Source organism: Bemisia tabaci, chromosome 4, assembly GCF_918797505.1.
Source record: "Bemisia tabaci chromosome 4, PGI_BMITA_v3".
Classification (NCBI taxonomy): domain Eukaryota; kingdom Metazoa; phylum Arthropoda; class Insecta; order Hemiptera; family Aleyrodidae; genus Bemisia; species Bemisia tabaci.
In genome coordinates, this window is record NC_092796.1 from 17409774 (window position 1) to 17435574 (window position 25801).

Consider the following 25801-nt stretch of genomic DNA (forward strand, 5'->3'; position numbering starts at 1 on the left):
TATTTTTGTGTCATCAAAATATAATTATAATAGCGGTAATTATATTACCATTTTGAATAAGTTTCATCGAGGGCAGGGATTATTTAATTGAAAAAAATTGTGAGCTAAGTAGTAATTCTGTTGTGACGTTTCATTCCATGACAATGGGCTAGTGGTCTCAACACATTCCTAGATGGTTGCAAAAGTTGTTTTGAGAGTATCTAACCTTACTTCTCATGCCTGCTCTAGATATTATTGTTTGTAAAGAAGTAATACTATCATCAATTGTTCCGCAAGATGCTGCAGATTTCATAGCAAATATATTGAGTCAAGAAAAGCATGACGGATTGTATTAAATCAGGAAATAAGGAAAAGTGTTTTTTCCTCCCGTTCTTCTAGTTCAGTTTTAGTGTCCGATTCTTAGACTCGACCGCCCAAGGCTCCATCATTAGGCCTTGAATTTATACGTGGACTAGGGTAAATTCATCTTGGTGGGTGTAGGAGCAAATCATCAGAATGAGAAGATTGTCAATTTATTTATTTTCTTTTTTTTTAATATTTTTGTATTAGTTATGATTAATTTTTTAGCATATAAAATAATAAAGGGATACAGAAATTGAATAAAACTTAAATGTAACATTTAATCCTACCTAAATTTAACAATGGTTTGGCTAACAAGGTAATTTTAAATGTTACCTAGACGAAATAGGGCCAAACAAATGAGAGTGGGAGGAGTCTCAGGGTACCTAACGAAAAACAGTCCCAAATGTCAAAATTCGGCAGAGCAGAAATTCAGATCTGCTCATCATCAGGCAAACTCAGTTTTCCCGTACTCTCGGTATTCCATACTTGGTCTTGCAAACTTATTTCTTCTTTTCCTCTTTTTTTCTCTCAAAAATTCAAAATTGCACAAGAATTTATTAAATATGGCACAACTATTTCTCCCGACTTTTTGACTGGGGGTTGGGCTGCATATCGTGGATAAAACTGCAGGAACGCGTATCTCTTTCGCGTACTCTCCAAATGTTCTTTAATCAAAGAAAACAAACCGATGTTATTACGTGAAACTTTCATGAAACATTCCGCAGACAGAGCAGAAAAATTGTGGAAGTTTCTAAGGAGTGACTTTGAGAATTTTTCCATTTTCAAAATAAAGTAAGATAGGAAATCTGCAACGTTATAAACCAAGATACGTGTTTGTGCAGTTTCACCGTCGATATCTGCAGAGCCCCAATTCTTCAAAACAAAAACAAACAAAATAATCCAGTGGAGATGGCAAATTCCAACAAGAACAGTTATCAAGTAAACGCAATTGATAGGAAGGTGGTGGAGACATTCCCCCATTTATAGTCACTAAACAATAAACTTTGATCAATTTTGAATACCCGATCAAAAATTATTTGATCTCTGTTGAATACATATGAATGACTTTTTGGGTATCGTAGGAACAAAAGAAAATTGAACAATTAGGAGAGATACTGGTAAATTTCTCATTGAGTTATGAAAAGAGAAGGAAGAGTATGCCACAATATGATAGTGAGAATTTGACGAAAAACACAAATAAATGGTTGAATTTCAAAAATTAGACTAGATGATTTTTTTTAATTACAAGAAATGAAAGCTTTTTTAGCAGTGAAGAGTGAACATTAAATTATGCGAGTTGCTCGATTACGTTCTCCAATTTAGGAGAATTCACTTCAGAAAGGGTTTAAGTTTGTATTATCAGGGAGTTACCTTAAAAAAACGGGAAATATTTGTTATTCAAATGGTTGAACTTTCTAAAAAAAGCATTTGTGTAAGTAAACACTGATAAACCCTTCAGGAAGTAAACAATTAAAATGAGGTGGTTTTCTTATAAATTGCTGATTGTTACACAGAAAAATATCAACAGCAAATTTTATTCATTCGCTCCTTAAAAACATAGTTTCGGTAGGAAAACAATTAAAATTTAAAATATTGACAGACTATTTTTTATTTATTAATTTATTTATTTTGTTTAAAAACTTTCATAAAGGTAAAGGCTAAAAGAAAAGGAAGTAAATAATTTCACTTTCCAAGAGGTTGCACGTGATAAATTTTACATTCATATATACATCTGTACTTGAAAATATCTGATTAAAAATTTCTAAAAAGCTTGCTGTACTTACAAGATTAAAAATATGTATTTACAAAAATAGCAGTTAAAATATAGAGGGTGAACGTAGAAAAAGTAAAAAGCAATATTGCATCAATATTGTTAGCAGCTGACTTGATTAACTAAATTCCGAAAATTATTCCACAATGCATTCAGTTTTGATGACGCAAATGCAAAACAGATATGACATCATTACCAAAAAGAACCAATCTATTCATTTTTTCACGGATAACTTACAGTCCGGTATGGGGCTTCAGCAGATTAGAGTTTTTTTTCCAACTCTCTTTGAAGTTAGATCCATTCTTAGCAACGTCAAATGAATCTGCATTTGAGACATACGCCGTTTTTAGAATTGAAAGGATAATAGTTCATTAGATTCATTATGTTACTCATGTAACAAAGATAAATAATTTAAGAGAAATTTGTGACTTATTGAAATTTGCTAAGCAAAGTATATAAGGCAGCAAGACAGGTTGACAAGTTCATTGGTTAACATAACACTTCCGATCCAATTCCTATCAGTTATTAAAACAGTGATTAATGCAATGAACAAACTGGTAAAAGACAAAAGCAAAAATGGAAATTTGTACTCAAGACAAGTTATTTTCTAAATTTACGCATGTGAACGCGCAGTGTTTCAAAATTTTAAGGATCTTTGTCTTAATTTAATCAACTCCATAATTTGGGGCGCGTAACAATTAATTGTTGAATCCACGGACAAGAGTGACAAAGTGTACCTTCCATACCAATAATCTTGAGGTGTTTTGAGTAAATAAAGAATTTTACATGCTTCTGTTAAAATCCTCAGGCAACACTATTAACGATTTTAATACATTTTGATTATTGTGATAAAAATTAAACAAATCTTCTTAGATGTTCATTTAGGATGTGATGCATGAGGTAGTTTGGTAATTTTTAATTGCTGCATGGTGACCAAAGTGCACCTGAAGTGCACGTTGTTGACAAAAAATTTCCTGAATTTTTTTTTAATGGTTTTTACTTAAAGAAAAAAATTCTCCATGTTGCAATTTATGAGGACCTATGTAAAAAGAGCAGAACCTAGAAAATCAAGAGAGGTAGGAAAATATTGCCAAATTCATTAGAAAAAACGCCACACTCTTAAGTGCAGAGCACCACTGTTGCAGCTCATAGTCGATAAGTAAGAAAAAAAGCTGCTGCACACATAGTACACGGAGTAACTTGCGACAAAGGTACTTAACATGGAGGACGTGGTCGTCATTAAAGGGGCTTTTCCAAGTAATATCCTGGTTTCCTAACGTTCAACTCATATCAAACCAGAGCTTATAAAATCGCAACTTCTGAAGTAATTTACATCAATAAATAAAAATGGCATTAAAAAAATTAGGAATGCAGGAATTAAAAATTATTCAGCAAACTCCATATCTTGTTGTTTGCTTTAGACCGAGAAGTTTATCAAATAAACCTCTTCAAATGGATAAAGAGACAACTGTTTGATTGAACACTCAAAAGCTAAACACAATAATGTTAATATGTTACGATGTTTTGTTATTAGACAGAAAACTCAATACGCACAAAAATTTCAACAAAAAAAACTAGCTTTTTTTATATTTTAAGCTGAGGAGATGAGTTTTAGAAAATTGTGTAAAACTGTTGATACTTGGTACAGAATGGGATTTGAAGATTAAAAATTTTGAAATTCTATTCAAAATTCCTGAGTATAAAAAGGCTGGGTAGTGGAAAGAAGGAAAAGAGTTTTGCCCTATGTTAAAATACAGAACTGAAATATTGGCAATAAAATTTGTCACAAACCATTTAAAATAAAATTCCTTGGTAACACTGTAGAACATGATTGCTTAGGCAATACTCGCTACTTTGATTGGTCACAACTCCGATCAATTCCATAATTCAATCCCATCTCAACTTCAAGAAACGTTTGATTGAAACGCAGTGGAAACATGATACTTGACATCAACTCTAGCAGGCATGAAGGGATAATTTCTATTTAATGGATTCTTAAATAATGTTCTTGAGATTGCCTGTATCCCAAGATTAGTTTTGTGCACCAGTGATTCAGATAAATTCAATGTGAAGGGCTTTATCACAATTAGCTCGTCAAGTAATACACAATTTTTCAATTCACTTTTGTAAGTCCTTAGCATGGTGTGAATCACTGACAGGAAACCCTCTTCGATTAAAGATGCATCATAGAAGCAAGAGGGTCTCTCGACACTTAACAGAGTTTCCCATGTTCATTTAGAGCTACTTCTCTAATAATGAATGTACTCTAGGATTTGCTGAAAGAACTACATCTGCCAAATGAAAGCACAAAATCAGTGTTACTACTGTTACCAATTGTTAGATCAATGCATTGTATGGTTGTCCAGTGTTTGTTGCATGCTTGCTACCCTAAATGGCGCTCACTTGAATGCACTAACACTGAATTTTACAGGCCCGAAAAATGACCATTTTAAATTTGTCAAGGTTGAAAGTGAATCTGCACCTGAAGTATACAAGCATCAAGATCTTAAACTAGTTTTACAAAAATAGGAATGCCACGGATAATTTTTATTTAAAAAACAGACAGATTATACCAATAGCTACAGCTGTCGATTCCTAAAAACTCTTCTTTCTAAACCCCTTAGTTAAAGCCAAAAGTGGGCAAATGCGGAAGACAGAATTTTTATGTTGGAACAATTTCAGCTTCAATTTGGCGTTATCAGAGGGGATTTTTCAGATGTTGACTAGTGTAACATACTTCCAGCTGTAATGGTTTTTACTTTTGGCTAAAATTTAAAATAATATCAATATTTCGGCATGCTTTGTTCAATACCTTGATGATTCTTTACTGATGGGTCAAGTTCATATCAACACTGAGTTAAAAAGCGAAGACTACCCTTGGGTACCTGAAAAATTTGACAAAATTGAGCATGAAGAAATTTCGGACAGTCTCAGAGAACTCAGTTTATCAGTCTTTGTTTTGCCCAGCTTTCTTTGCACTTCAAATTTCACACCGACAGCCACCCACAACGTTTTCAACTAGCAAAGTTGAGCAGCATAAAATACATTTAGAGTACAAACATATCACATCGACTAAAAAAAGTTACGGAAAAAAAAAGAACCGAATTCTTCGGAATGTAATGATGAAGGGAACACGGCATAGACAGGGGAACAGTAACTAAAACTCATGACAAGATAGCGATGCTCCTTCGAGAAGTTGCTAGGGAATTAACATTATCTAGACTAGACCACTTTTTCAGATCATTTTTTACGATTTCTGAATTGACTTTATCTTCATACAGACGAGACATTGCTTCTAATTTCTGTGCTCTTTCCTTGCTCAATGGCTCTGCCGGGAAAGCTATATCTTTATCCTCTGCCAGTTGCCGCAGATCAAAGTAGTATTTTGCGTAAACACTTGCAGGTACATTGATGTTAAACTGGAGCATTTCTAGAAACTGCCGTTCCAGTTCATTCCTAAACAAAGAAAAAAATGTATGAAGTTATGGGGGTTACAAAATTTTGAGTGCAACAAACGGAAAGCATTGGAAACAAATATTTCAGTCATGAGAGATTTATGGCATAGTGTATACATTTGTTACAACACACTGCTTTCTTATTTGAATGAGAGTTTTGCACAGAATTAATCATGAAATGGGCTCTGTTGAACGATTAATTCTATAGTTATGATGCTATCCTCATTATCGCACACGACTAGTAAACAGAGGAGAATGCACTTGAGGTAAGCTAGTCTAACAGAAGAGTTACTGATGGAATATGAAATTTTGTGTACTAGGTTATGTTTGGTTGCATTGTTTGGAAGACCTGGAAAAAGTGCTACACATCTCCTCATTCTATTTCTACAAATCTTACTCTATAGTATAAAATCATGATGGTGCCGTGTCACACTGAGGGTGTCACGCTAAACATGCCACAGACCAGTTTCTCCTCCACTACCCGTTCCCCTCTAGACACGCACGCTCACATGCTTCCTGCCGTCTCCAAACCAGGTTTTCCTCCACTCCCCGCTTTCCTCCCGCCGCCTTGGCTCCTGTACTTCCCGCCGTCTCCTGCTCCCTCGGCTCCCTGCTGGCTCGGAGCCCTCCACCACCTATGCCACGGCCACCAGCTACCGTTGCCGCTACTCCTAACTCTTACCTCCCTCTGTCACCCCACCGTCTATCACTATTGTTGTTTTGGCAATAATTTTATCCGTTCAGTTATCTCAGCGATTTTGTGGAAGCTGTGCAGAAGCAAGAACTCCCACAATTCCTTAGTCTACCTCTCGCTCTTACACGTATCAATTTAATCCTTTACAATCAATCAAAGGAAAGTAGCCCCCAAATCTGCTTCATGCAGTCTGAGGACACTCTTTCCATTCCTACAAAATACATGAAAGGCAGAGAGAAATTCTTCACTAATCATGTTCAGTTTGGGAATAGAGGAGGGAAGTTAAAACTTACATGTCATCAACAGTCATATCACTAAGAATTTGGCAGTAATCAACATTCCAAACAGCTTGGTCATCCCACACTTTAGAAGCAAGGAGTATTGTACCCAGAACCATGCGCTTCCAGTTGCCAGGCGTTATGTCCACTTCTGCATAAGTCAACAATCTACAGATTGAAAACAAATAGAATGAACAATTAAATTTCAAGACACATATTTTGTTCCACCATTTGAAAGCTTCAATGAGAGAATCTCCCATTTCTTATGTCAATTCATACCTTAATCTTTAAAATCTAAATGATTTGTTTTGTAAAACATTGGAGAGGATATCAATTCTCTCATCTCATCTCCTCTTAAGAACTCAATTCAAAAAGGCACCTCAACACAGGCACAAGACGAAAATTTGAAAAGCGAGCCAACTGCACTGAGGAGGTGATATACCCAGATAAGTACTTAAATAGTTTTACGCAAAGCAATCTGAAATGACCTCGAGCCACAAATCTACCAGCTCAACCAAGGATTTTAAAGGTGCTCTATTTGAGCATACAGTTGAAAACACTTGCACACTTACATGTCATTTCAACAGCTTAAATGATCACAAAAAATCTTAATAAATCAGAGCAATTAATGGCGAGGCAGTTGCAGCAGAGCATAATGAAAAAAAGTCCTCAAGTTGTGAAGTGAAAATGAGACTTCCTATACCCAACTTGTTAGCAAAGCTCATTCACAAGAATCTTGTTAACTCTGTTTTGATTTATAATGAAAGAGTTGGACCCTCTTTCATCAACACATTGACAAAGTTCATGTACACAAATCTTGTAATCCAGGCCTGTGCCTTAAGAGCCCACCTTTTTCCCACAGCCAGTAAGAGGCAAATCCTCATCTTGTCTGTACCAGTCCTCTTATCATCATGATGAACGAACCTCTAGTCATTCATTAGAAATACATCAGGCAACTTTCTGTTGGTATCATTCGTTATCGTTGCTATCCTTTTCTTAATGTTTCGTGTTTTTCTAATGCAAATTCATATTAGTTATGCCCTGGACACCGAGAAATGTGATAAAATATAACATTTAAAGTCTTTTACCTCTCTAAATATACCAGTGTGATAATGGAGCACTCTGCCGTAAGTTGAGCAGCATTGAATAGAGTCCGAATGAATCTGTAAATATGCTTGTGCTCAGGATTATGTCGATCATAGTCTGCTGGGACTTTGTCCCTCTGAAAAAGTGGGAAAGAGAGTAAATTTAGAGAGACGCATATTGTAAGAGTAAGGTGGAAAGAATTTGTCAGGAAGACACACACACACCCTTACATACACAACAAAAAACAGAGAAGTTAGGTGAGACCATCAAGGGAGCAAGAACTTCCAGGTCTTACCCCAAAATTCAATTGACCTCCCCCTGTTTATGATTTCAATACATGAGAAGTTCCCCCTGAGGACATGAAGTAAATAGGAGGAAAAAAAAAACTTTTCTTTGACAGATGGGATTTTTTTAAGTCTAAATTGCCATAAAGCAGACAATTTTGAAGCATACTGACAGGTTCCCACCATTAAATACCATACCTAAGGAGCTTTTCTCATTTTATGCGATCGGCGGCCAATGAGGCCGAAACAAGTCATGTGGGCCCGGAAGTTGCTTACCCCTGGAGGCCACCTTCCCGCACATTTCCTCAGTATCGTGTTATTTTGAGACCAAAGCATGAAGAATACTGGAAGAAAAAAGTTGTCATATGTCATGGTCTCAAAGCCTTGATCTGCTTGAGCCCGGAGAGGATCTTTGAGGATTTCAGGCAACAGAGAAAAACTCTGCCATCCCTGAAATCTTATGCCATTATCATACTATGCTTTTTTTTTTTTTTTATAAATTTTATTGATATTAACCAATACAATAAATGTCACTACTACCTAATTAACCTAAGGTATCTATTGACTATTTTTAATATTAAGTTAAAGTTTTAAAAGTAAAGAACGTATAATAAGTATTCTAATATGATACTTATTATTCTAACTAACAGTATTTAATACTGCAGTTGTTGTCTTAAATACTATGCTTCAGTACACATTTAATTTCCAGTTTTAATTATGTTTAATTTCAGAAAACTAAGAAAACGTAGCGGTTTAATGACTTACCGTTAAAGGATGAAGCCTTTCGTCGAATATTTCCATATACCGTTCTGATGTGCGATTTTTAATGTGATAGTAAATAGCAAGAGAAACACATTTTATTGTGTTTTTTAGGTTTGGCTGAGATACTGTACTATCGTCTAGATAGATTGTGGAGCACGAGCTACTCTTCTTTAGTGGCCTTACATCTGCGATCTGCAAGAGAGAAAAACATTCACAAATAGAGCAAAACTGCAAGAAAACGATAATGAATGAGAGGCAGTGGGTTGAGCATTCATTAGTATTTGTGATTCTTGTAGCAAATCTAAGAGGCAAATTTCATGAAATTCCTTTTCGCGGTAGAGAATTTTAGAATATTAAGGGGTTAAGACACATGCATAGCTTTTTTTTACCCACAAGAAAAAAACTGAGTTAATGAGGATGTTTTTTAATAAAAATTTAAGGAGACACCGGGCATCAACAGAATTTTCAGGTTTTTCTTGATGGTCATCTGTAAGTCAATTTTGCTGCATCAGATGGAACACTAATTGGACAGATTTTCTAGGGGGAAAAAAAGCAGCATTCTGACTTATTGCAAGTATGTGAGTGTAAAAATATTGGAAATTTGCTGATGCTCATGAATTAGTTTTGCTTGATTTTTTGTTAAAAAAAAATAAAGCATTTAAAAAGATGGAAATTATGCGCGAAGAAATGCAGTTAGGGTGATTCTGGTCAAATTCTTTCAAATTGTACTAAAGAATCACCTGTAATTCTGACAGCATCTTTGCCCCTTGCCAAGCATTGAGAAAAATCAATTGAGTCAGAATTTTGAGGGATTTATTGGTCTTTAAAATGAACAGAATTTTCAAGGACCAGCCAGACTAGATTTTATGTTTCCTGATTTTCTCTCATATTTTTTTTCTTCTTTTTTTCTTTTTCCTTTTTCCTCTTTTTTTTTAAGGTACCTACAAGTTCAAGCACAGTGATGTTTTGAGACTTCCTATAAATTTCACCTGAATTACACGGAATAAATCACAAGATTTCCAAGTAGAATGAATGTTACTTGGTTTTCTTGTTAAAAAATATGACATGAGAGAAAATTAGGCAAAATATAATGTTGCTAGACTGATCCTGATTGATTTTGATAAAATAAACGGATGAGAAGATAAACTGATGATATTCGAACTTTAATCACGAAGAAAAGAACTGAGAAGAAAATTACTATTTCTTAAATTTTGCTCACAATCACTTTCTTAGACTCTTCTTGGAACAGTCCATTCAGTTGAGCCATTTGCTTACACTTTAAGTAAGTATGTTACATTTTTTCTGGGCCTTTGAGGCAAATGTTTGCCATTTTCTTAACTTGCAAGCCTGCCACAAATATATTTGACTTTTTTTCTGACCCAAAATAATACTGTGACTGTATCTTGAGATGGGACTTGGCATGAAAAAATGAAGCACCCCTTTTCAGTGAAAGGGGAGGATAAAAGCACCATTTACTATTATGTCTGAAAAATGGAGTAAAGAAATTTATCCGCATAAAAGAAAAAAGAAAAAAAAAGGGGGGGGAGGGAGTTGAGGAGATAAATAAGAAATATTAAGTGACACTCAAGATAAGAAAGATAAAAGATACTAAATCCATCTTGCTGGGTGAAATCGGGGCACAGCAAAGAAGCTAATGCCAAAATACTAAAGACTTACATGATTCACACTTTTTTTCCTAGAAAGTCCATCTGAAACAAAGAGCAAAAAAAAATAGAAGGGTTAGTTATAATTGTAAAATGTGATCTACCATTCACTTTTGCTTTCCGTGAAAAATTGATGACGGGTAAAGATAAAGTAGAAATGAGAGCAGGATTTGATATGGCATAATTTTACAGGGAAAGTATCAAAAGTTCAATTGACATTGAAAAAAGTTTTTTTCCATTTTCCGGAGATTTTTGTTTGTTCTATTTTCTCTTGTTTCTTCTACAGACTTTAGTAGAAGTTGACTCTCTTTCCATTTTTCCTGCACTTCCTAAACCTAAAATTTTTTATTTTCTATAGCTTCCATTCCCATTCAGTGAATGGCTACAAGCACTGTGTAGCACCACTTTTAAATAATTGCAGTGTGCAGTCCTACCTTTCTTTTTTTTCCATCACAATTCTTCAAGTTTCTTCTCTTTTTTCCATAGTGCACACTCAAAATTTTTTTAGTCTCTTTCTTTATTATATTTCATTCTTACTGCAATTTTTCGCTGTGGTTCTGAATGGCCATTGTCGCTCGAGAACGCCTTTTGACGGTCCAAAAAAGGATGACCTCTTTTAGATTCTTTCTTCTCCCAAAGAAAGGAAACATGGGTTGAGACTAGAGGCAGATGGGAGGGTCTAATAATTTGTCTGATCTATATTGATGTTTCGGCAAGCATATACTTCTCAAATTTTGACCATTTTTAAAGTTTGACTACAGCTAGCCTTTTGCTTGATATGACCAAGTATATAAAGATAGAGAAACAGTTCGGAGAAGCTTAGTCAGAGGGTATATCCATTATAGACTTCATTTGATAAACCCGATAGATGCTACAGCCAGGAATATAATTTATTTATTTGATTTCCAACGGGCGAACCCAATTATAAAATGTGATAATTGAAAAAAGAGAGTTTGAAAAAGATCAAGAAAATTGATGCAGAGGAGAACTTACTTTCAACTTTTGACCGTTCTAAAAAGAGGGTGGCTGCTTTAGGATGGAGAGAAGGATCTGTATCCCAATCCTCCGGCTCTCTCTCACTTATATGTTGGAGATTTCCCACACTCTCTTCTTGCAAATGTTCATCAAAGCTAGGCTTCACTTCTTTTCTTCTTGTTGGAGGGCTGGAGTACGAGCAACAACTGCTCTTATTACCCATTGTTTCAGCTTAGGTGGAATCTACATCCTCCAAGGAATAAACCTAGAGTGCAAAAAATCTATTCATATTATAGAGCATAACATTATAAATGTCGTAGGACTGGTGCCTCAACTTTACTTGAGGCTGATACATGTATACCCACTAATTCCTTTAATAAGAGTCTGAGACGCTGGGAAAAGAGGCACTTGTTAGCCAGCCAAGAGTCTCCAGCATATCAATTATTCTATTTCCTCTATCACACCGTAGTATGTATCTCATGGCAGAATTCTGTCCCTTTCGTAAATCTCTATTCTCTTTATTACCAAGGCCAATCATTCAAAAAAAAAAAAAAAAAATATCCTTCCTACTTGCCTCTCCAAGAAGAGAAATACAGTAATTTAATTTAGCTCCAATTAACGAATTATAGACTAATTTTCTACTCTCCTCCCCTATGAAATCTTTAATCCTCCATAGCATACTTACTAATCTTACCCCTTAAATCCCTACTCACCTTTCCTATATATTCTTTCATTTTCAAATAATCTGAAATCCACATTCCTAAATATTTCATCACCCTAACACTTTCTAAAACAAAATTTTATATCATTATCCTCCCCCCCCCCCCCCCCCCAAGTTCAAGGCCCTAATTCAAAAACCATATACTTAGTTTTTAGTACATTCAGTACCAGCCAGTTCTCCTTCAACCACAAACCTTATCCTCTTAAGTCTATAATAATTATTATCTCTACCACTTTCCCCATGTCTCCTTCACTACTAAACACTAACGTATCATCAGCGAAGACTCAATTCGCTCTTCCTCATCACCTCTTTTAGATCATTCTATGAAGTTATGAGATGCCTAATAACTGGTAAGCAAACACATTAATACTATTTATATTCATTTGTTCCGCGCAAGGACCTGATAACTGTTCAAAGTTGAGAATTCTGTTATGAGCTAGCGCTATTGATGCTGTCACTGACATGAGAAGAAAAGACGTAATTTGAGATCCAGAAGCTACGCTAAGCTGCGTTACTAAAATTAAGATATAAGTGAATTTCTTTCCAAACATAACATCTCGGTACTTTTACAACATATATTTAACAGAATAAATATTATAGCTTGAATATTCTCAGGATGAGCTCGATTCATTGCTTGGCAAAAATTTTAACATTCCTTTTTTAGCAACTTTAAAAAAGATTTTTCAGCTCTTAGGGAGAAGCTTGATAGAAATGTATAGTACTATTGATGTAAGGTGCATTGTTAAACTAAACTTATCCAATACTGTTTGGTTCCTCTGTTCACTTCACTCAACTCACCAAGTCCCATTGATGACGGGATTGTTCCCGGGATGGATGAGAGTTTGGTAGAAACGTTGGAATTTTAAAAGTACATGTAAGTCATCAGGTAAGTCAAAGAAGGTTTAACAATGCTGACCATTTGGCATCCCGTTAGTTAATCCATGTCCAAACAGTCCTGACCAGATTCATTTAACGACGCACATGACATGCAGGGTAGATTTGGTGACTGCAGATAGATGAAAGTGTATAATGAGCTTTCAAAACTAAAAGGCTCAAATGTGCGATACCACTATCAAAAGTTGTAACAAACTGATAGAGAGCAACTGTCCACTTGACTCCATTTTTTGGTTTGCTTTCAGAGTGCAATGGATTCTTTTGATAAAATATTTTTTGCACATTCAAGAATTAACTATGATGAGACTAATTAAAATGATCGATACAAATGTTGAATGGTGAAAAGAGCCTTCAGATTAGAGAATGGGGCTATTTAAGCCCTTCGGAGTAGTTCTTCGCACTCTCATACAAAAAGCCTGCGGTTCAACATCAGAGATTCATGTGGTCGAATCTTCAATATTTAGATCATCATGGTGATAAGAGAATGATATTGTGCATTCTGATTAGCTTCAACCTGCCATTAGCATAATTTGGAAGACAAATGTACATGAAAGTTAAAAAAAAAATTTCCGCATTGCTCGGTTACTCTTGCCTCCTGAGGTACTGGAATCCAATGAGTGGCAAATTTTGGGGAGTAATAGCCATTATCAAAACAGATTAGCATAAAAGACAACACAAAAGGAATTATTAGAAGAAGTTATGAGGGAAAAACCTTTACATTGTGTATCCTTGACCGGTTGTGTTGAAAAGTGGATCTAGAGCCACTACAAAGTGTGAGATGAGATATGGATTGGAGATAAATACTTCACTGGAACATTTGGAGAACAATTAGAAAGTTTAACCACTCAAAACAAAACTGTTCTTCACAACAATAAGGAAGCACAGATTTCGAAAAGCAGCACAAAAAAATTTGGTAAAATATTTCTAGTTTTTAACATCGCGAGATAAACATTGGAAACAACAGAGTACTAAAATCAACTAAAATAACCTTAGACCTCTTTGCTATATTCCGCTACGCTTGTCTGCTCGTTAGATGACAAAACTTGAGCTTTACTCCTGCTCTCTACGTTGATACTACCGGCAAAGCATGGGCGGTGTTAAACTTTCTGAGCTTTCGAAACGTCAATATATTATTTGCCATCTTCCACATTTACCATGATGTCAGTGATTATAAATACATTTTTGAAGAATAGATTTTGATAAGATACTTCTAACTTTTAGCTGCATTTCAATTATATGCAAAGATAGGACCGTAAAAGTTCTGAGAAAGCTCATCAACGCTTTGATATGACATGCAAGCATGCAACACTGCAATACATCGATGGTGTTTGTCGTTGATTTTACGGAGTCCTCTTGTTTTCCAGGTCCTTGTCCCTTGTCCTGTTTCCATCATAATAATGTGGGACTACTAATCCTGAATTTTCGAAGTTTCTTGTCCGCAGCTCGGGAATCCATCCTTCCAGCTCTGTTTGATTACTTATTTTTTGTGCTAGTCGGTAGTTTTCCTAATACAATTGTGTCAGTTCGAACAGCAAGAATGGCAGTCCCGATTGAAACTATCGACCTAGTAGCGGACGGCGATGACGATGTTGTGGTTTTGCCCTCGGACATTCCCGATAAGTAAGTACTTTCAAATGAACGAAGATCTCTAACTATCAAGACCGTATGGTGTAATCACTTTTTACACGCTGTTAAATTTGTCGAAATGGCTTTATTTTTTTTTTGAGGCTAAAGAATGTCCATTGAAAATGCAATGCAACCTATTGATGGGGTCATCCCTAGCACCCGTTAACACTTGGCGCTGAGCCACAAGCAACACGCCAGAACATTAGTCTTATTTTTCCTTTTTCCGTTTCTAACTTGGAAGGAGCATGATTGTTCGAGATTAGACTGCAGAAAACCCTAGTGCATACCCATGTTATCTGTCGAACCTTCTTGCTAATTCTTAATCCCACGCTGTGAATCTGCAGATTCCATGAAAAGTTAATCCTGTGCTTTCGTATTCAGTTAGGTCAGGAAATTTATCTTAATGGTATTGATAAATGATATTTTTCCATAAATTTTACAGATTCCCCCTCCCTTTTTGAACTCAAGTCTAATGAACTTCTCCAATCAAAACTCACTATTCCGATGTCATGGAATGGAAGTATCTCCATTAATATTGCCCACCACAATTCAGTAAGTGCCTCAAGAGGTTGGCTGTCATATCCAGAGGCTCAATAACTTCTGGGCCATTTGACTGGCAGTTTGTAATTGGTTGTGACAGAAAATGGGAAGATCCATAAGCGGGTTTTTAAAGTGAAAGGGCCACGTTCACGTGCACATACATTGTGTATTTTCTGTGAAATCGATGTGAAAATCAGACATGTTTGAATCATTGTAGTGGAAATATCCTGCATAATTGTGGTGATTTGTTCTCCAGGGGGATTTAAGGGCATTAGTTTGTTTAGAAAAACAGGGTTTTGATAATGGGAAGGTCAATTTAAAAAATACGAAGTCAGAGAAATTTCCGTATCCCTAATTATCTATACAGCCTCAAGTGGAGGACCATAACTATTAAGTAGGAAAATTTGTCACATCAGATCCTAAGCATAGTGTGAATTGTGCTTTCCTTTGATTCCTTTCCTTTGCGTTCGCCTTCTTTTCCTGCAGACTAAAGGAGTATGCAGATTGTCTATACCTATAGAACTTTTATTTGAGGAATTTGAGCTTACAAACCAGAGTCATCCTTGAAAACCAAGTATCAAAGTATCAGAATAGGAAACCTCCTAGAGCTGACGCATCGTATGTTGAGACAAATGTCAATCTCTGATCACCTCCGAATCAGCACCACTCAACAGCTTAATACATGCAGTCAGATGGCACCACTGATGAGTGGTGACTTAAACAATACTTGACCTTTGTCGCAACATACAATGCGTCTGCTCTAAAGAAAGTCGAAAGCTTTAAACAATTTGTTAATCAGAAGAGTTCTGAAAAACAGAATTCCTTGATTAAGTAAATCTCTCTGCTTCCAGGCATTCGAAAAATTTTGAAAAGTCGAATTTCTTAATCGGTACTTCCCTTCCTCAACAATTTTTTTACTCAGGAAATTAATTAGATAAGAAAACAAGTGGACCCTTTTTTGATTTTAAGTTCACCTTCATCACAAACAGAAGTTTTCAATTTTGATAAAATCTTCAGTTCAAAATTTTATTTTTAACAATGTCAACTTTTTTCTTGCAGCCGATCAGCAGAAGCTCGAAAAGAGCAAGGGAACAATCAGTTCAAGCGGAAGAAATATGACAAAGCTTTAATTCACTACAATGAAGCTATAAGTAAGTGATTACTAACATTTCACCCTTTTGGGGGGGGGGGGGGGTGTAAAGTATCAAGGAATGTTGAAAACTCATTGGTGTCATGAATCAGGATAGAACAATCTACTTGGAACTTTTTTTTTTCTTTTTTTTTCCATAAAGAGCCCATCTGTCTCAAGGATGATTTTGGATTAAATATTGCTATATTGAGACTGGTGCGGGGATAGCTCTGTGCCAAAGCTCCTTTGCAAATAAAAAACTGCCTGTTAAAAAACTGAGGCAATGGCTTTGGACGGACAACACACCCTTCTGGGGTGTTTTTTATTGGTAAGTCTATCTGGCCAAGGGATATTCAAAAACGAATTGCGATCAGAAAAAGTAAAGGGGCCTGTTACAAACTTTTGCTAGAGAAAAAATAAGAGTTGTTCCTTATAGATAATGTCTCAAAAATCACGATGGGCACATTGGCAAACTCTGAAAAGCACTCCTAACTTCACAATCTGCGCAAGAAATTTGCGTTTTCTTAAGCTTCCCGCTTCAAAAAGGATACTACAGCACACGTGAGCATTTCGTTAGAGGAGTTGTTCCGTTCAATTCTTGCTCAACATGGCCGACTCTTCCGCATTTAAGTTGAGGATAGCACGAGGTCAATCAAGGCGGATATTTACCACGCCGATTGTTATCAGGTGGTTAGAAACATCGTCCTGTCACATGTGTTTTGGCAAAATGGCGTTGGCTATGTTGAATATTGCGTAGTATCCTTGTGAGCAAGGGTTAGATGGAATGACTCCTCTAACGGAATGTTCACCTGTGCCGTGGTATTGTTTTTGAAGCAGGAAGCTCAAAAAACGCAAATTTCTTCTGCAAATTGTGAAGTGAGGAGTGCATTTCAGACTTTGCCGATGCGCTCATCGTGATTTTTGAGATATGTTCTATGAGAAACAACTCTTATTTTTGCTCTAGCAAAATGCAACAGGCCCATTGTCCACTAGACAGGAATATGTCTGTGGCGTTCAATAAAGTCTTAATTGGTTTTTGTAAGTGCCCTGTATTTCTTGGTCCTCCCAGACCCTTGGGACCTCCCAATTTTGAATGCCTCCTATCTAGCATTTGTCATCAGTTGTAAGCCTTTGCACGGATGGAGAGATAATTGTAAAAAGTATACATGTCAACTCATGCTATTTTCATACATAGACAGATTTTTTTCAATCATTGAGCCTTCAGGTGTGTGCATGTACTAACTTTAGTGCTGAAGTGCGTATATATGTCGGCAAACTATTTTTTTAAACCTTCTTCATTGGAATTAATAATAATTTTCTGTGTTTCAATAGAACTCTGCCCTGAAGCTGCTTGTTACTATGGAAACAGAGCTGCCTGTTACCTCATGATGGGCCAGTACAAGAGAGCATTAGAGGATTCTAAAAAGTCAGTCGACCTTGACTCCAAATTTGTGAAGGTTTGTTGATTTAGTTGTTTGAAGTCTACCCGTACAATGGTAGCCTAACTCATTTGAATCCAGTTGCAGTTGCAGCAAGATGCAGTGCACACATCTTGGTAAAAACTCAGTAAAATGGCAACAAGGCAATCTTAAAGTTTTGAAAGAACAAATTAATATAAAAAATGTGAGGAAACTTGTTAATGAAAAAATGTGTTGGAAGACCCTGCTCCAATGTTGTAATTTTAAAGTTTAGAACTTGACAATATTACAATAGTAGAAAAAAAAATTTCCTGCCCTTGAAAATTTCAGGAAAGGCGTACGTCATATCAGAGAATAATGTGTTAAAAATGTACGTCAATCCAAGAAGATAGGGAGATGAGGGAGGATATAGTTGCCGTGAATGAGCCCTTTTCCCTGAGAAAAGCCTCAAAAAACGATAAAACTGTGTTATTTTCTCTTGGCTCTACAATACATTTCGAATTCTTACTTTAAAACTTAAAACAGTGCTTTTCTTGATTCTCCAACTCAAAATTTTCACTCATGACCAACTTCGATTTATAATCCATTCAAGAACAGTGTGGAAGGATATTCCAACGAATCGTCGTCTATACCTATGGGGTATTGCTTTTTTTTAAAATACTGATACATTCTGATAAGGCAGCTCTTGTCAAAAACGAACTGCCTTATCAAAACTATGTGAACTCCAAGCCTAATCATCATTGCCTCATATGTCTCTGCTGAGTTGTTTGGCCTGTAAAACTGATATGCAATGACAACAGCTCATTTTCACCAGCTCTGAAAACTCCGAAAACTATTGGCAAGGGTCTTCTTATCGCTACTATTTTTTAAACAAACTCTTTCTATAACTTACTGTAAATCAAAGGGACATTCCCTAGGGTAAAGTACAACTGGACTACGTTTTGCAATGCAGAACTACAATTTTTAGCTCATTTCAGAAGCAAAGTATGTGCCATTAGTTTCTCTATGCACATAGGTGCTTTTATGGATGGGTCAGAAATTTTAGTTCCTTTTCGCACAATTAAGTCCAACTCTCGGTCTTCAGTTTTGGTCCATGTTTTTAGCCCATCTCAAAAAACTTGAAAATTAGTCTTGTCAAAAGATGCGGTCAAATAGTAGCTTTGCAGAATTAAGTTTATAAACAAAAAAATTAATGATGGATAACTATTCTTATCAAATGTTTTGATTTCAGGGTTATCTTCGGTTGGTTAAGTGCTACATAGCTCTCGGTGATACTGCTTCTGCTGAGAAAACATTGCGACAGGCAGAAGAAATAGAACCAGCCAATGCAGCCATCAAAACAGAGAGGAACAACTTAAATACCTTACTCAACTTCATTCAAGAAGCAGACAAAGCTCTTAAGAAAAATGATTACAGAACAGTAAGAACTTTTTCTCCTAACAGCAGGCTTAATGCACTATTATTTAAGGAGGTCTTTCCTCATCCTTCCATCATAAAATTTTTCCTTCAATTAATGTAATAGTGCTCTGAAAAAGAATCAGAGAATCTTGGAAATCGTATTTTAATCGAGGCTTATACTAGAGTATCTTTAGAGTCAGATTTCACGTACGGACCCTCTAGTTTACAGTGCAAAATTGACAGTATTCAAATCTGTGCAAAACCATGGTAGAACGTGATCAAGTATGGATGGAACTGCTGTGACAAAGCATCATGGCACTTAAATTCAGGAGCTGTGGCATAGCAATCTAACATTCTTTTAAAGGTCTGTCAAGGCGAATTTCTAGGGGTGGATTTGGTCGACTTTTTCGACCAGGACTGCAACTGGAGGAGAAAAACGCTCTTCTGCAGTCAAGAACTAAACTCAGTTGCTTGATGAATTTTGGCCAAAGTTTGCATCCATCCACTTATTGACCCATCTCGGTAGGTGGATCAAGAATTTTGGATGTCGTCATCATTACTGCCAGCATGAAAATCTAATCTCATAGGCAAACCGTCACCTAGAGGGAATTTCGTTTTGTTGTAACGGCAGTTTATAGTTAGTCAAAAACTAAATCAAATCTTCTTGTGGTAATTCGACTTCTGTCTTCAACCAACATATTGACCAAGCTCATGTACACCAACTCTTTATTCAAGGACTGTTCAAGTCCTTGGACTTTTTCAGTAGCCAGTTTTAGGAGGCTTTTAGTGCTCTCAAGATATATTCACCTTAACCATTTCAGAAAACTGTCATTCTGTTTGATGGTACTTTGAGTTTAGATGAAATCATTTGTTAAAAACTGTATTCTAGACCCAAATTGACGTTCAGCCTATAATCAAGTGCTAGCGTATATGCCTTAGTCACCAGTGCATGCTGTATTCTTTTCTCCCTGTTGGCAGATGTGGGCTTTCTATCGCCTGTATTTTGTTTATAGTGTGCACCATTGAAACTGCTGCGAAGTTAATTAGTGGTTTTTTCTGTTGTTAAAGAAGTAATTGGTTCCAATAATTCCTGATTGGTGAAACGACCCAATGCGTTTAATTTCAATCCTTGAATACTACTGATCTGAGTGGTCACCAACTCTGCTCTTTATCTGTTAGTTTTCTCAGAACAGACCCTAGTTTGGAGAGAGTTAGGGTTAAATATGTAGCATTTGTGTAGTTCCCTGCAAAACTGGATGGATTCACTAGGTTCATCGTCTATTTTTTGGTGTCAATCTGCTTCAAAGTAGAAGGTAGAAGGTAGGTCCTTAAAAATGAGTGTCATTACTTATGCCTGATTTTACCTCTTAGGTGGTGTACAATGTGGACAGAGCACTGTTACAAGCGACACACTCTACTTCTTTGAAACTACTCAAAGCTGAATGCTTAGCATACTTGAACCGTACAGGGGAAGCCCAAGAACTTGCAAACGATGCTGTGAACCAGGATAAACAGAATGCTGACGCTATTTTTGTTCTTGGTCTTTGTCAGTATTACCAGAACAACATCGACCGAGCTTTGCCATATTTTCAGCATGTTCTGCGATTGGCACCCGATCACCAGAAATCCAAAGATATGTATAAGGTAAGTGTTGGCGATTTTTTAGAAACATTTTCTGTTTCCACATTTTGAGAACAAGTGCAATAAAAAATTCAGGTATGTCAAGGCTTCTCAACTCCGTGGTCAGTGATTCAAGGTTCTCCACAATAATGAAAGTGCATCGAAGAGGGTTTTAATAAGAGGAAGGCAGGTTCAAGTCGATGTAAAATATCCCATCACTCATGTGTTAATGAATTGTCGTCTACGTGAAGTGCATTCAAACCCAATACAGCCTGAAATAAGTGAGGGAACTGAAGGATTGAAAAAAAGGATGATATTATGTGCTCCGTACAATTCAAGAATGTGCACGTACCTCTGAGGTATGAGCAACTGATCAGTAAGATAATTGAGGAGACTAGTTATGTGGCTTAGTAAGTGGCTAGCTATCCCTCGCTTGAATTGATATATAAATCAGCATCTTTCCCATTATATCCCCATCCTCAAATGAGGAGAGAATTGAGCTGGTTAAAACTCATCCCATCTCATTAAGCTCTGAACTGTAGAGGCATGAGTGCTGGCGAAAGTCCTCTCAGGTTCATTGATTTTGGGATGACAACGAGGCAAAAGGCTGCAGTGTCTTCACTTGAGATGCGGTCAAAACAAAAGCCATTTATCTTTATAGAAAGGAGCTGATGCTGGTAAATACTGACAAATCCTCCTTCGTTTCTAAAAACTCTGCACCCATGCCTTAGCCATGAATCGTCAGTGGTTAAAGCTATGTACATCTTATTAAGAGCCTGCATTAATCCTAATTAATCCTGCACTCTTGCACAGATTTCAAAACTGACTTCGTTCAACCAACATCATACAATCGATGAGTAGCATTTTTTATCTCTTGTTTGAAATTATATTTTATCTTTGTTTTGCGAACAGAAAGCCAAGCTACTCCAAAAATTGAAAGAAGATGGAAACAATTCTTACAAATCCGGTAAACTACCAGAAGCCCTCAAAGCATACACAGATGCACTTGCAGTGGACCCACTGTTCAACACTGCCAACGCTGTACTTTACTCCAACAGAGCAGCTGTTAGTCAAAAAGTAAGTTTTGTGTCCCTGAACTTGCATTACTATTCTTTAAAGTTAAATTAAAGATTCTTGAAATCTTGCCAATCCAGAGAAAAGGTCGAACTTTCAAACCAGAAATCTCTCTTTCCTCTTTGTTTTTGAAATTTATTTTACCGTGTGAGAAGACATTACCTCAGTTGGTGAAAGAGCTTTCACTTCCAATATTTATTCATCTTTCTGATACATTATAATCTACCTTTATGTAATATTTTTATGATTACATACTCTATTAATGAATCCTACTTTATTCTTATTGTAGTTAGGCAAGCTTGAAGATGCTATCGCAGATTGTACCCAAGCATTGAAGCTGGATGAGACATACCTGAAACCTTTACTGAGGAGAGCTCAATGTTATCAAGGACTAAACGAACATGAAAAGGCTGTTGCTGATTTTGAAAAAGCCTACAAACAGGAGAAAACTAGAGGTAGTTGATCGCTTTTCATTCAAAATTGTCTTTCCTAACAGTTTGGTCATTTACTTTTGCCAGTTGTAAATGTCTCAGATTTGTGTTTTTTTGTTTTTGATTTTCATGGATTCACAAGGATGGGCTACATTCATCCAAATACATGTGTTTAATAAATTCAGTGGAAGTATTACCTTTCAGAGAATCAAGTGGATGACTGATTCACTCGAATGGCATGCAGCATGCCATTCATTCCATCTTTCTCTCATTTAGAGACAGTGATGCAGAAAATTTTCGATCCTACGCCTGCCCAGGAGGGTAGAAATGTAGGAAGAGGAATGAATTCTCTAGGGTCAAGAGTTTCGCATCTTTTCATCTTCGTTTAGGTAGAGATTAGCAATACTAGCCCATTGCTGTTGACAATCTGAGAAATGCAATTGGTGCAAAATTTGAAATCATTCCAGGGGAAGGGAACATTAAAAGTCTGATTGATTGAGTGGCTTTTCTTGTCTCCTTTCCCAAGGAATCTATTATTTCAAAATTGAAAAAAGACCACTAAAATTTTTCCTGCCATCCATATGATTGCATGTAAGACTTTTCTACATTTTCAGGACCTCTCTGTATTTCTTTCTTCTGAATTAAGAACATTTAAAAGTCTTGCGGGACACAAATATGCACAAGTCTTTAAAGCTTTTTGGGAAAATGATGCCAATGTGAAAGACGTGTAAAATGTGCAACGTATCAAACACTCTTTTACAACTTCTGCTTTTTTTTTAAAGTATTTTATTTTAAAGTGCTTTTCTTTTGAATTGTTGAAGTCTTTTCCCCTTTTTCCAACTAAACGAAAATCATCAAACAGTTGTGAAAAGATAATACAAGCTTTGAAGGACCTAATTGAGTGAACAAAGTAATTCCACTTAACACATATTGCAACTTTCCAAACTTTTGTGAACCCATACAATTTGATCAATTTGAGGGAAAAGCATACATCAAACTCGATACATGCACCAAGGCGCCTGAACGTGCATTAAGCTTCTATTCAAACTCCAGACAAGCAAAAACCAAAACAAAACTTTTGGGGGAGGGAGCTCAGTTATCAAAATGTAATTTTAAGAAAAGCGCAACTAAATCTGATTCATTATTGAACATTTCTTTCCTCTCTCTTGCTCTCTCCTTTTTTTGACCCTGAGGAAGACCCCTATCTTGTTAGTTTCATAAAGTTTGACCCTGTAAATTTTAATTTTACAGAAAACAGAAATTTGTATGAAGATGCAAAATTAACACTGAAAAAATCAAAGAGAAAAGACTACTATAAAATTCTTGGTATTGACAAAAATGCATCGACGGATGAAATCAAAAAGGCGTACCGAAAGAGAGCACTTGTCCACCATCCAGGTTTGTATTCCTGAGTTACTTCCTGCATCCCAAGTGGATGGTTTTAGGATAATGTCAATTAATACGGAGAATTTAGAGTTAGTGACACATATTTAAAGCATTCAAACTACCCAATGCTAGACTTTTCTGATGGGCTTGTACAATTTATGATCAATTTTTCCTATCAAAAGTCCACTTAGTACATAATATCAGTTATGTGTAACAGACCTAAAACCTCATTTATTTTACCTAGAATACAAGTTCATTCAACAGAGTGTGTAACTGAATCCGGAAGTACCTATGTGGCCAAAAATTTGTTTTAATCGGTGTCATTTATCTGTTTCAAATTGCAACTCTGTAAATTTTTCTCTGCGTAGAAAGGTTTGCTGTAGAAGAGTATCTTTCAGCTTAAATTTTCTGAGTTTTATCAGCTACCATTAATCTGTATTATTTCTTTTCAGACCGACATGCAAATGCTTCAGAGAATGAGAAGAAAGAACAAGAGAAAAAGTTCAAAGAAGTCGGTGAGGCATACGGTATCTTATCTGACCCTACCAAAAGGATGCGCTATGACAGTGGGCAGGATTTGGATGATGCTTGTAGTCCAACCAGTAAGTTTTACATCCATCTAATTAATGAGCTAAGGAGAAAATATGAGGCTTGGATTGCATTTCAGTATGACTGTGTGAAATAAATTGATCTGCTAGTGCTTGGATCTAATATCCCTCAATAGAGACAGGTGTACTTTAAACTCTTACCCTATGAAACCAATGGAGAGAGGTTGTGCATTTTTTTTAAACAAGCTAGTGGGTGAAGTAAGCTTGAAGAAAAATCAATTTTGTCAAATCTACATTTGTGGCATTTACTCTCTGCAATCAACAGGTACCATCTACTAGAACAAATCATTCAAGTCGTTTCTTCCAAGCGGATAGGGTGTTTTTTTTATCACATCCAGTCCGCTTTTTTCCACTTTGAAGAAAATCCCAAAACACATCTAAATTTTTGTCGTGAAAAGATGGTCAAAAATTTCCCAGTATAGCAAATATTTACTTATTCCTGGTATGTCATTGCAATAAAGTCTGAATTCTGATACATAGAAATCTCAATGATATCTTAGGCAAGGCAACAACATGACGAGGGATTCGTTAGGAATAATGAATCTGGCAGAGAGGCAATGAGACATGATGGTTCCTCTTTAACAGCTGCGGTCTCATCTAATGTACTTTCTAGTGAGGCCAGTGTAATGTTTTTTGAACCTCAAAATGTTCATATTTTCTATTGAATTTTATCAGCCAAAAGTGTTCACCAGGTAAAAGACTGAAAATGCCAATTTTTTCTTTATAATAATAACGCCTGATTTCCTTCTTTTTTTTACAGACATAGACCCGACACAAATGTTCCAGACTTTCTATGGCGGAGACAGACACAATTTTAGTTTTCACAGCAATGCTTTCCCATCTGATTTTACCTTCTATTTCAAGTAGTTATGTTTTTCAAAAAAAAATTGCAAATTTTTCATTCAAGGGATTATTCTTTCCAGACTTTGTTTACTTTAATTTTAATTCCTCATTTTTTGTCTACTTTTCCTTTTGAATTCGCTATTATATTATATTGGTTCTTCAGTTAAGGGCTATAAATTTAATTACGAAATTTCCCTGTTTATTCCCCTTGTTTTGGTGGGCAATCCTTTTTCTTTACCTATGTGTAAGATTACTGCCTGACTATTTAAATTGTATTACTTTTTTCTGTTTTCCTTTGTCCTTCAATATCTCCTCTTCTATTTTGTATCTCTATACCTGGTAAGATTATGTGCTAACAATTGAAATTTTTGTATTTTTACTGATACTTCTAGTTTTTAGTTAACGTCTGTGATTCACATTTCTCATTTTTGATTTTTCAATCAGAATTTGCAGTATCCCAAGATTTTTTCCTGCCACAAAAATAAAGTGCGAGAAAAGTTTTGATCTAAGTTTGATGCTGTCTTGCTGTAGACATCTTCTCATCGAACAAAATTTTCCAGAAAAACCGATTTCAGTTGAAGGAGTGCCTCACGAATGCAAGAATTGGGACTAAAAGTAAACTTATTATTTTGAAACAATTCCAATTAAAGTGTAGTAGTTTTTATTTTAAATACAGCAACAACATGACGAGGGATTCGTTAGGAATAATGAATCTGGCAGAGAGGCAATGAGACATGATGGTTCCTCTTTAACAGCTGCGGTCTCATCTAATGTACTTTCTAGTGAGGCCAGTGTAATGTTT

General features: G+C 36.0%; 2 protein-coding genes across 4 annotated transcripts; one reads left to right on the forward strand and one right to left on the reverse strand.

The window, feature by feature from the left end:
• Nucleotides 1–496: 496 nt before the first annotated feature.
• Nucleotides 497–13990, reverse strand: CycY (cyclin Y). 3 transcript variants are annotated; one of them, XM_019047442.2, is made up of 7 exons: nucleotides 13639–13990; nucleotides 11330–11576; nucleotides 10350–10381; nucleotides 8676–8864; nucleotides 7629–7762; nucleotides 6556–6708; nucleotides 497–5569 (listed from the first exon to the last, which is right to left on the reverse strand). In XM_019047442.2, exons 2-7 carry the CDS (start codon nucleotides 11532–11534, stop codon nucleotides 5278–5280), a joined length of 1005 nt encoding a protein of 334 aa, XP_018902987.1. In that variant the 5' UTR covers nucleotides 11535–11576; nucleotides 13639–13990; the 3' UTR covers nucleotides 497–5277. The 3 variants fall into 3 exon arrangements, with proteins under 3 accessions (XP_018902987.1, XP_018902986.1, XP_072155540.1); XM_019047441.2 differs by having other exon boundaries at nucleotides 13645–13984; XM_072299439.1 differs by lacking the exon at nucleotides 13639–13990 and adding an exon at nucleotides 12831–13590.
• Nucleotides 13991–14274: 284 nt separating this feature from the next.
• On the forward strand, nucleotides 14275–25342 carry Tpr2 (Tetratricopeptide repeat protein 2). The gene is made up of 10 exons (XM_019047440.2): nucleotides 14275–14546; nucleotides 16152–16243; nucleotides 17554–17678; nucleotides 18871–19059; nucleotides 20409–20681; nucleotides 21570–21734; nucleotides 22021–22186; nucleotides 23414–23560; nucleotides 24001–24150; nucleotides 24917–25342. Exons 1-10 carry the CDS (start codon nucleotides 14464–14466, stop codon nucleotides 25021–25023), a joined length of 1497 nt encoding a protein of 498 aa, XP_018902985.1. The 5' UTR covers nucleotides 14275–14463; the 3' UTR covers nucleotides 25024–25342.
• The last annotated feature ends 459 nt before the right edge of the window (nucleotides 25343–25801 follow it).